At 37.7% G+C, this 12471-nt stretch overlaps 1 protein-coding gene across 2 annotated transcripts in view; it reads right to left on the bottom strand.

Annotated features, from left to right (window-relative positions):
• Nucleotides 1-12471, bottom strand: part of LOC150105338 (ATP-dependent translocase ABCB1-like) — a 417983-nt gene that overhangs the window by 390335 nt on the left and 15177 nt on the right. For both annotated transcript variants that reach the window (XM_090394721.1, XM_090394720.1), the window contains exon 2: nucleotides 5042-5096. In XM_090394721.1, coding sequence (XP_090250847.1) covers nucleotides 5042-5096 — 55 coding nt within the window. The remainder of the gene's footprint in view (nucleotides 1-5041; nucleotides 5097-12471) is intronic.

Below are 12471 nucleotides of genomic sequence, written 5' to 3'. Positions count from 1 at the left end.
ATGAAAGATCATACTTTAGGTGAGTCACTTATTTTGCCTGCATGCAAAAAAATGGTCATGACAATGCTAGGAAATGAAGCAGTAATGAAAATAAGCAAGATTCCTCTGTCCAACGATACAGTTCACAGGCGTATTATAGAAATGTGTTCTGATATCGAGAAAAATGTATGCAGTAATAAACTTCAGTATTCAAATTTTGTATTGGAAGTTGATGAGTCAACAGACATTACCAACAAGGCGCAACTCTTAGCATTCGTCTGTTTTATTAATAAAGATCAAATAGTAAATCAGTTTCTTTTTTGCAAAGAATTATGTGTGTCTACAAAAGGTGAGGACGTTTTTAACATTTTGAATAGCTATCTTGATAAATGGCAGTTAACATGGAAGTCATGTGTAGGCATTTGTACAGATGGAGCCCCTTCCATGGTAGGCTGTGTTAAGGGCCTTACATCTTTTGTAAAAAAACAAAATGAGAATGTTATCATAACTCACTGCTTTCTTCATAGGGAGGCCTTGATGGCAAAAACATTGGGAGAAAAATTAAGAGAAGTTTTAGATCAAGTTGTTCAGATGGTAAACTTTATTAAAACAAGACCTATCAAATCGTGTTTATTCGAAAAGCTTTGTATCGATATGGATTCACAACACAGACGGCTGCTTTTACACACTGAGGTGAGGAAGCTGTCAAGGGGGAAAGTACTTACCCGTGTGCATGAGCTACAACAAGAACTCTTGTGTTTTTTGAAGAGATGAAACAATTAGGTTTTTGTAACCTCCTTCGGTGCGAATTTTGGATTGCCAGGTACAGTATTTGGCCGATATATTTCAGCAGCTCAATATTTTGAATATTAGCATGCAAGGGAAAGAAGAAAATATTCTCACATCCACTGACAAAATGAAAGCAGAGAAAACTACAGATTTGGAAAAGAAAAGCTGTTCAAGGTAATTTGGAAATGTTTCCATTGGTAATAACACTTGCATAAATGAAACACTTCCAATAATAGTTGAACATTTAATAAGTTTAAGAAAAATTGAGTTCTTATTTTCCATCACTTAACACTGAGCAATATGATTGGATTAGAAACCCATTTATGGGAACTTCAAGTGATTTTGGTTTAACATTAACAGAAGAAGAAGAACTGGCAGCTATATCCACTGATCGTGGATTGATAATTAAACATAAGGAATTGTCTCTTGAAGCCTTTTGGATTTCTATAAAAGAAGAATATGTGTCGATATCTAAAAAAGCTTTGAACATTTTACTACAATTTTCAACATCATATTTATGTGAATTAGGATTTTCTACCCTCACCACAATTAAGTGTAAAAAGAGAGGAACTCTTCAATGTATTGACGAGGAAATGAGAGTTTGCCTTTCAAATACATGCCCAAACATTGAATCAATCACTAGGACACATCAGGCTCATGTTTCTCATAAACACAAGAATGAATAAACTTAAGGTATGTTTCATTTTATTTTTTTTTATCGCATTATTTTTTTACTGTAATATTTGACTTAATTATTATAACATATTTCTCAGAAATTTGTATATAGTGCGCCTACAATTATTTGTAGGATTTTAAATGCGCTCCAACTTCAAAAAGTTTGAGAACCACTGATCTACACTACTGCCGACCATCATCACTACGACCCACAGATAAACATCCATGCCCATGGCGGGATTCAAACCTACAGCCTTTTGGCTGGAGAGCAGATACACTAACCGCTTGGCCAACCAGGGCAGCAAGCTTAGAAGACAGCTTGGAGCTATGGCATGGAATGATGAGTTGAGCAGTAAGGAAATAAATTCTGCTTGGGAACTGACAAAGAAATACAAAACAGAAACAACGTATGAATGTGAATGTAAAGTGAAGGTCAAAAGGCTGAATAAGGTAGGTGTAAAAATGGATGAATGAGGGGATTAAGCATGAACTCGGCCAAGAGAGTGACTCAGTTGATAAGGACAACAAAAGAGCAGTACGAGCAGAAATTTGCGAATCAGGCAAAGAAAAACCTTTTAGTTTTTTTCGATATGTGGCAAGGAGAAAGAAGAATGATTCTGGTAAGATGATGTTAATTGATGGAAGTGGAAGATTGGTTAACTGCTGCAAAGGACATAGTCAAAATATTCAATGAGCAGTTCATTATGTTGTTTCATTCTGAGCAAGAAATCAGAAGCTGAAGTGCAGAGAATTAAATGAGAGAATATTTAATGGTGAGCAAGCAAAAGGTAAATGAAGAGTTAAGTAAGCTAGATATCAATAAGGCAATAGGACTTGATGACATTTCACCATGTGTCTTGAGGAAATGTTGCAAGGAGTTAGCATCAGCCTTGGCCTACCTGTTTAACAAGTCTTGCAACAGCATAAGTCCGAAAGGAGGCAAAACTATTACACTTCGCTAAGGTGGTGATAAGGCTAAGGCAACAAACGGTGGGCTGATCTATACATCTGGGGTTGTAGTTAAGTTGGAGAGGTTGGTGAGATATAGGATACAAAAGTGGGTTGACAACAGTGGTATTCTTTGTGCTTGTCAGCATGAGTTTATTGAAGGGAGGTCGTGTTTTACAAACTTCCTTATGTACTATAATAAGGTGATTAATGTACTGGACAAGGGAGATACATATACAGTGGTATACTTAGTTTTGCAAATGTTTTTGATAGAATGCCACTCCACAAGTTGGTCACTAAACTGAAGCAGATGGGAATGGATGACCGACTAGTGAGTTGAATAGATGAATGACTATCTGATAAGTATCTGAATGTTGTGTATGTGGGGGGGGGGGCACTATCTTGAAAGAGGAAATTCACTAATGGTGTAGCATGAGGGTAAGTTTTGGGACCATTGTTACTTAATTTACATATTAATGATAGTAGGATAACTTTAACTGGTGATATACAACTGTTTGCAGATGATACAAAACTGGGAAGAGTGAAGAAGAATCAAGCAGACATTGTGGCCTTACAGGAGGACTTGAATAGATTGTATGAGTGGGCAACAGTATAGAACTGTCAATTCAATGTTGCCAAGTGCAAGGTTCTGAAATTTGGTAAACAACAATGGGATGCAAAGTATACACTTGGCAGAGAAATTCTGGAGGAAGTTGAGGAGAAGAGCTCTTGGAGTGGTGGTGGATGAGCATCTGAAATTCATCACATCAGAATGGCAATGATCCAGAGGACCTTTACTTGTAAAAATAAAGAAGTTCTGGTTCCATTGTATACAGCCTTGGATTATTGTGCATAGATTTGGTCCCCTGGTTTTCATGGTGAGGAGGATATGATGGAAAGGGTCCAATGAAGAATGACTAAGGCCATAACTGTCCTTCGGATGTGGAATATGAGAAAAAATTGAAGGAATGCAGTTTGCAAAACCTTGTAAATAGGAGAGGAAGAGAGGGGATATGATTGAAACATTTAAGTTGGTAAAGGATTAGAGGGGAACACCCAGGGGGGTGGGGATAAGGGGCCCTTCCCCCCGCCCCCCCCAAAAAAAAGAAAAAGGAAAAAACACTAGAAAATTTTCCAAAAATCTTTTCCTAATTAAAATTCATTTTTTTATTTATGTTGTGTTGTGTCTTCTATTTCTATACTACTTATGAATTAGCGGTCACATAAGGTGAGAATACCCTATAGCTCTTGGGAATCATGGCCACTGTGAACGCATGGAGAATGAATTAGTGCTTGGGCAGACCGAACGCTACTTCGTTTGCCCGAGCCAGGCCAGAGGAGATCACAAGTATCATGTATTGGCAATCACTGCAAATGCTCAGTCATAGGTCATATGCAATGTGTAGTGTGTGTATTCTCAAATTATCCACTCAAGATTTAATCTTGAGTGCTCAGCCTTCCCCAAGATTAAATCCTGAGTATGCCACTGAAGATTGTTACCAGAGAAATTTTTGTAGAATGGGGAAAGGGGATCTACCTGGAAGTTGCATAAGGTGGTTGTGAGCAGAGGTGCATATATATATATATATATATATATATATATATATAAACAGAATACAAATATAATATCACATGTTCTGTTTCAATTATATAAAGTAATTTCCAAGTGTAGTAGATTCAGTAGACTGCAGAGTAGTGCAAAAAGGGATGGGAATCCTTATAGATGTTAAATAAGACCTTTAATTTTGTAGGGTTTAAAGATGCTGTTAAGATTGTATTAAGGATGGCAGTAAGGTTGATGGGTGATGTAGGTGGGATATCTGCTGTGGAATTTGACTGGCAGAATCCACTTGGGTGGTCACTGATTAGTTGAAAGTGCTCCATATATCAAAGAAGTTGACTGTTGAAGACTTCCATTACTTTTGACAGTACTGATGTTAAAGCAATAGGTCAATAGTTTGACATTTATCACCTTACCCATACATTATATGGTAACTGGCCTGCAAAACAGGTTTACTGCTATAAGATGGGAAAATCTGGATCTCGCTAGTTTGTCTGGAGAAATGAAACTAAAGGCCCTGCTCTGGAGATTAAACATTGGAACAGCCACTTAGGCTCAAGCAGGGTGGTAGTATTTCAATGAGAAAAGAAGGCCACCTAATATATGTAGTTGGCATTTCCTCCAACTAGGAAGATATCCCTTTATAGCATTGCTCATCGGTACTGCCAAAGTTTATTTAGATGAAACGGCCATACCTCAAGAAGGTGATGAACTAGGAGAGGCTGTATACTAAGCATCACTGCCACAAGATATCAGTGTACAGAATCCCCATTGCTGGGTGAAGACCTCTCCCATATATGGGAGGGTTTTGTCTACTTCTCCCAAGGTGACCCAGTTTATATTGAGAGAATGTATCTATTTCTATGTACAGTATGAGTGTGTGAATTAATGAGACAACCACATACATCAATACTCATGGTGGAATTCAAACCTACAGCCTATTGGTTGGAGAGTGGATATTCTAACAATCAAAAAACAAGGCTGACATAGCAGCACATACTTAAATGTAAATAGTAAGTATATATGGTATTAAGTAATTTTTTTAATATCAAAAGATTCATCTTATCTTAATGATGAAAAGCAACTTACAAGTTTTGTAATAGATACGCTCTTTCGTGAAAGAACATCCTCTTTCTTTTTTCTGCTATTAGGTGGGAAAAAAAAGGGAAAAAAAATTGTATAAAGACAAGTTCATATATATAAATAACAATAAGTATTTTCAGATTTATACAGAAATAATTATGAGATGATGAATGTGATTTCACAGGTTTCCAATTCACATGGAATAGTAATGCAATCACACTAGGGTAACTGTGGGTACAAGCAGATGTTGAAATGCATGTATATGAATGTAAGAAGTATCAGGAATAAGCAAGAGGAGTTTTTGGCATTGGCCAGATCGACTTGGCCAATGATTATAGGCATCACTGAGACCGGGAGACAAAATTTGATTAGTTACAGGCAGTGGTGAGCTGTAAGGGGCTCGCATGAGCCCTCTGTTAAATTTTTCTCAAATTTGCGAGCCCCTTGTTCTTCTTGTTTAATAATCTTGTAGAACTAAAAAATCCCACCGTGGAATGTATACATGCTACTATAATTGCTACTTTAAATTCATATGGATTTTCTGATAACTATATAAAAAATCATTTAATTGCATTTTGTTCTGATGGAGCTAGTGCAATGTTAGAAAACAAATCAGGTGTTACAATCAAACTTCTGCAAAAATTTCCCAACGTTGTGATTTGGCATTGCACTCATCGTTTACACTTAGCATTAGACGATTCAATAAAAAACATTAAAGAAATAAATCATTTTGAAATATTTATGGATAAATTATATGCTTTTTATCATCAATCATCAAAAAATCAATGAGAATTAAATACGATTGCAAAAGACCTTGTTATCGAAATTTTAAAGATCGGCCGTGCGTTTGGACCACGTGGGCAGCTTGCAGTTTACAAACGGCTCTTGCTTTGTGGAGAAATTACCCAGCTTTATGCAAGCATTTTGCATCGAACAATAAATGTAAGGACTTTTTAAACCGACTTTGGAATTTGGAAAAACTCAATTTGGAATTTTTAAAAGATCTAGCATTAATGATTGATATCCTATAGGATTTATCACATCTGTCAGAAGCTCTACAAAGTCGTAATATAAGTATTATAAAGGCTAAGTTAGGCTTTTTTTTTTTTTTTTTTTTTTTTGCTCAATGATGCGAGCCCTTTGTTAAAATTTCCATAGCTCACCACTGATTACAGGGATAGAATGTAAATGGTATTGTATTTTCAGGGAGGATAAAGTGAATTAGAGAGAATGGGACAGGCAGTGGAGTATTGCTGATGATATCTGAAGAATTACAACCAACAAAATTAAGTTAAAGAGGATTTTAGGCCTGGGAAATATGGTTTATTTGAGGCTATCTGTTGTGAGATAGAGGACAAAGGATGAAACATATTGTTGATATATATATATGTATATATACTACTCTAGACCATGGGGCCCACAGGAAAATGTAGATGCCATATATCAGCAGATTAGCACAATGAGTGCAGGTTAAACAATGATTATGGGAGACTTTAACTATGGGAACATATATTGGAGGGAAGAAAGGGAGCATGGCAAGATGGAAGTGAAATTTATGCCACTGCTAAGGGATAATTACAAGAAACGTGTTACAGAGGAGACAAGAGGTTTAAGTGTGCTGAATCTGAAAATAGCATCAAAAGATATATCCATAACTAAAGTAGATAGCCACTCTGCCTCCAACTGGGGGGAGAGCGACCACACTGTCTTGTTCTAGGAAGATGATGAATATGTGGAATTTTCCGTGAAGAAGGGGCTTATGCTGAACTATAACACTGGTAATTACGACAGACTTAAGAGTCATCCCAGAGAAGTGACATGGCTTGAGAAGCTACAAAGAAAGTCAGTAATTCATGGGAAGTGGTCAGAGATTGCTTGAGAAAAGCAGTATCAGATAGCATACCTAAGGTCAGGAAGATAAGCCAAATGGGAATTAAGTGGATGAGTAGAGATATAAAGCAAGGGCTACAAAAAAAGAAAACATTGTGGAGAGAATATAAACAAAAAAGTGACTGGCATACTCATGAGCAGTACAAAGGGGAAGCAAGAAGGGTGACTAGTTTGACAGTTGCTGATGTGACAGAGATGCATACCATATTTGAGATAAATGGAGAGGAGGTGTTCAGCATACTGAAAAATATAAATGTGAACACAGCAGTAGGACTGGATGCCATGTCAGTCCATTAACTACACGTATGTGCAAGAGAAATGGCATTGCCTCTGACAAAGTTGTTCAAAGTCTCAGCTCTGGTAGAGTTCTAAGGAAGTGGATTGCATTAATGTGGTTCTAAGACAGAGGTAGCAAACTACAGACCACTTAATATATCAGGAATGGTTATTCAAGTATTGGAAAAGTTGGTTAAACATAAAATCCAACATTGGGTGGATAGGGATGTGATACTCTATAGTGGGTGGCACAGCATTGTAAAAGATAGGTCCTGTCTTAGTAATTTATTCACATTTTATAATAAAATAACAACACAACTGGATAAAGGAAATGGCCACAACATGATAATGCTTGACTTTGCAAAGGCATTTAACAGAATACCACGTACAAAACTATTACAAAAGTTGGAGCAAATGGGACTAGTAGTATGGATAAGGGATTGGCTGACAGACACTATTCTATGGTGGAGCGGAATCTAGGAGAATGAGGGTGACTACTAGAGTACCTCAGGGTTCTGTACTAGGATCATCACTACTCTTTGATTTCTATATTAATGATATAGGAAAAGATTTAAACGGGGATATTCAGTTGTTTGAATGATACAATATTGGGGAGAGCAATAGTTGATAAAAGTGATGGAGATATCCTTCAGGATGATTTAAATAAATTAGTACTGTGGGTAAAGGATAATAATTGTCAACTTAGTGTTGCAAAATGTAAGGTTATGCACTTCGGGTGGCATACAGTGTATAACCGATCCCCGAGTCTTTCCAACCGAAGGGCTCGTCTAACCAACTGGGCTACGGAGGCACCTGAGAAGTATACAATACACCAATTTCGTTTCCATAATGGGTGAAGTTATATATCTATTTATCATAATACACTGCATATAATATATATATATATATATATATATATATATATATATATATTAAAGATGCCAAGAAATTTTATACTTCGTTTTTAATCCTTTACACAAGTAAGCAAAACAAAGTTTTGCACATGATCATGTAGAAGCTACTTGTATATAGAGGCTAATGACTTCATATCACTTGCCTAGTATGTATCCCATAATCAAAGCACACCCCCTTTCAGGCATGTATAATGCAATGCATAATGGGAAGGGCCACTACCCAGGCAGGTTTCAACCTTTATTGAGGTCTTGTCAGCAGGAACCAGACCCAGGAGAGATATCAAGGTTGAAGTAACGCAGAAGTCATATATACAGGGCCGCACAAACCCGAGGGTGCACCGCACCTGGGCAGCAACATTGATAGGGCAGCATTTTATGTAGCTAATATCTAATTTAGATTATACAATGCAGTATTAGGGGCAGCTGATAAAAGTTTGCACCCAGGCAGCAATTACCCTTGGCATGCCCCTGCATATATATCTCATATACAAGTAGACAAAAGGTGCTTGACCTTATTAATAAAAATCTCTGGATGAGAGAAAGTTTTTTTACCTTGGGTGTATTATATGTAAAAGATACCAAGAAATTTTATACTTGGTTTTTAATCCTTTTCCCGTGTAAGCATAACAAAGTTTTGCACATGAAATATATTCACGTCTAAGCTACTTGTATACAGAGGCTAATGACTTCATATCACTTGCCTAATACATATCCCATTATGTAAAGCACACTCCCTTTCGGGCGCGTATAATGCAATGCATAATGGAAAGGGCCACTACCCAGACTGGTTTCGACCTTTATTGAGGTCTCGTCAGTGGGAGGCAGATCCAGGAGAGATACCAAGGTGGCCCTTCCTATTATGCATTGCATTATACACACACAAAGGGAGGGTGTGCTTTGCATTATGGGATACATATTTGGCAAGGGCCACTACCCAGGTAGTGGCCCTTGCCAAATATCAATTGCTCAATATCATCAATAACAGTGATGATATTGAGCTATCAACTCAACATCATCACTCGTAATACTGTAATCCACTATTAACCCTGTAATACTACTTTCTAATACTAGATACCAAGGTTGAAGTAATGCAGAAGTCATATATATCTTATATACAAGTAGCTTAGACGTGAATATATTTCATGTGCAAAACTGTTTTGCTTACTTGGGAAAAGGATTAAATACCAATTATAAAATTTCTTGGCATCTTTAACGTATAATACACCCAAGGTAAAAAACGTCCTACATCTTTCTCTCATCCAGGGATTTTTATTAACAAGGTCAAGCACCTTTTGTCTACTTGTATATGAGATATATATGACTTCTGCATTACTTCAACCTTGGTATCTAGTATTAGAAAGTAGTATTACCTGGTTAATAGTGGATTATAGTATTACGAGTGATGATATTGAGTTGATAGCGAGATAGTGAAGTGAGGAGACAGTAGTTTTAGTGACAGATTATTCTCAAAGTATTGGAACCTTATTACAAAAAGGACTACTACAGGAGCGTTTCTGCCAGAACTCAGAAAAACCTACTAAGGTAAGTAGCAGTCAATTCTCTATATAACTTAGCGATATCAAGACCATGGAAAAGCCCCTAATGTTTGAAGAAGTTTACAGAGAGTTCCTAAGATTAGAAAAACTTTTAAACGATAACTGGCCAGGGAAGGTAAAACTGTACGACACATCCCCCACACGCACACACACACACACATACAGCAGTCACAGACGACATCATGGACGACCAAAACAATGAAGACGACACACACCCTCAACAAGACTTAGCACTCTTGCCACAACCAGAAGAACAAGCAACACATAGCAATGCCTACCAAACAGCAGAATCGCACACAGACTTCCAGAAAGTGCAAAAGAAAAGAAAAATATCTAACACAACAGAAATACCCAAAACAAGAGAAACAGAAACAGACAAAGGAACAAATGAAAGAATACCCCCAGTCATCCTAAGGGCCAAGGAACACTGGACATTGATCACCACCACTCTGAAAACAACAGGAATCACCTTCACAAAAGCAACAAACACAGAAGGAGGAATACGCATTCAACCTAAGACATTGACAGACTACAGAAACATAACAAAATTCTTGGATAACAACAACCTACCGTATCACACATTCCAACTCAACAGTGACAAACATCTGAAAGTAGTACTAAGAAGAATCACAGAAACAATATCAACAGAAGAATCACCACAGACCTGCATAACAAAGGATTTAGCCCCATTAAGGTAAGCCGAATACAGAGAGCAGACAAGAGTCCCTACCCCTTGATTCTAGTCGAAATCTCAAAAGACCAGAAAGATATATATGACCTCCAAACCATCTGCGACCTAATTATAAAAGTAGAATCTCTGAGACGTAAATCCACAACAACACAATGTCACAGATGTCAGAAGTTCGGTCATGCACAATGATGCTGCAAAGCAGAATTCCGATGTGCGAAATGTGGAGGAAAACATGCCACACTAGAATGCAAGAAACTACGCACCCAGCCAGCAAAATGTGCTAACTGCAGGGGCCCACACTCCACCAACTACAGAGGGAGTACATCACATCCCCAAAACCAGAAGATACAACCCCAAAGCAGCAAGCAGACCCACTCAACAAATCACAGCCTCCACAACAAATGGAAGAACATATGCAGAAGTTGCAAGACCAACTCAAAACAAACCAGCAAGACCAATTTCCTCAACATAACAAGCTGCAAAGGAGAGATGCTTGCAGAACTCCGACAAACTGACCCAACACAAGAGGCCAAGGACATCATTCTAAAACACACACAGATTTTACTCTCTGCAACCTTTAATGGATAAAAGCAAAATAAAACCCAACTCTCCACAGATCATCATCTGGAATGTTAACGAGCTACCCAACAAAGCAATAGAACTACAGGAATTTGCAGCAGAAACCCAAGCAGACATCATCTTAGTAAATGAAACACACCTGCGTCCATCTGACAAGGCAAGAATCAACAACTACATCGTGTACCACACAGACAGAACCTATGCAAGAGGAGGAGGAACTACCATCTTCATTAAAGGAAGTATAAAACACAACGCAATCGCCACACCTCAAACAGAACACATGGAGAACACAAACAATATCATGGTATTTGCAGCATACATCCCCCCAAATAAAAAACTCCTAGAATCAGATCTGGACGAAATACTAAATGGAGGTAAAGAGGTAATCATAGCTGAAGATTTTAATGCCAAACATTCAGCCTGGAATAGCAGAAACTCAAATATCAACGGAAGAATACTCAACTCTTATACTACTTCATGAAACATAGCAGTAATAGGACCCACAGAACTCACACACTACGGGGCAACCGGACATCCTGATGTACTTCATATAGCTAGATTAAAAAACATAGCGCACAGCTATCAAATACATGCAGTCAACAAATTAAGTTCTGATCACAACCCCATCATATTGCAACTAGGCACCACACAAGATTTAACGGAAAATACCTCCACCTTTATAAACTGGAAACAACTTCCCTCAGCCTTCCAGGAAATTCTTGGCCCAGTACCACATATAATATCCACTGAAGACATAGAAAAAGCAGTAAAAACCATTGAAAAGCAAGTACTAACAGGTAACACATACAACCAAACGTGCACCACCAAATAAACTCCCAGAGGACATAAAATGTCTTATCCGAGAGAAAAAAGGTTAAGAAGAAAATATCACAGTACACCTGATCCCGCACCATAAGCAGGCGGTTAACAGTGCTACAAACTAGTTCAGTATGTCCTAAAGGATCATCACCGTAATGAACTCTGGAATAACAAAATACACCAATTGATTCTCTGTGTTTAAACACAGAGGATCAATCATTGTGGAGAATGATGAGATCACTTCGTTCAAAACATAACACTCTTCCTCCAATCCAAGGAGAATATAGAATCACCTACAGTGATGAGGAAAAGGTAGAAGCATTTGCAGACAGCTTAGAAAGAAAGACAATGCAGTCCCAATTATGCCAATTTAGATTTAAGCTTCATAAGAAAAATCCACACCCAAGTGTGTAAAATAACTCAAAATGACTCACTCCAATCCAACAACAAATCCGTGTCACCAACAGAAATATATGACATCATAAGAAACCTAAACAACAAAAAGGCTCTGGGTCCAGTGTATAAGGAACAAGGTGCTCAAGATACTCCCACATAAAGGGGTTATACATCTGGTAGCCATCACCAATGCCATCCTTTGGCTTAATTATTTCCCAGAACAACAATGGAAGCTAGCAGATGTCTTCCTAATTCCAAAATCTGGGAAAAATGCACAATGCCAACAGAACTATCAGCCTTCTATTATGTTTAGGC

The sequence above is a fragment of the Typopeltis vanoorti genome, chromosome 6, assembly GCF_054136105.1.
Source record: "Typopeltis vanoorti isolate ZY-2024b chromosome 6, IOZ_Tvanoo_1.0, whole genome shotgun sequence".
NCBI classification, from domain to species: domain Eukaryota; kingdom Metazoa; phylum Arthropoda; class Arachnida; order Uropygi; family Thelyphonidae; genus Typopeltis; species Typopeltis vanoorti.
This window is presented reverse-complemented; position numbering and strand designations above follow the sequence as displayed.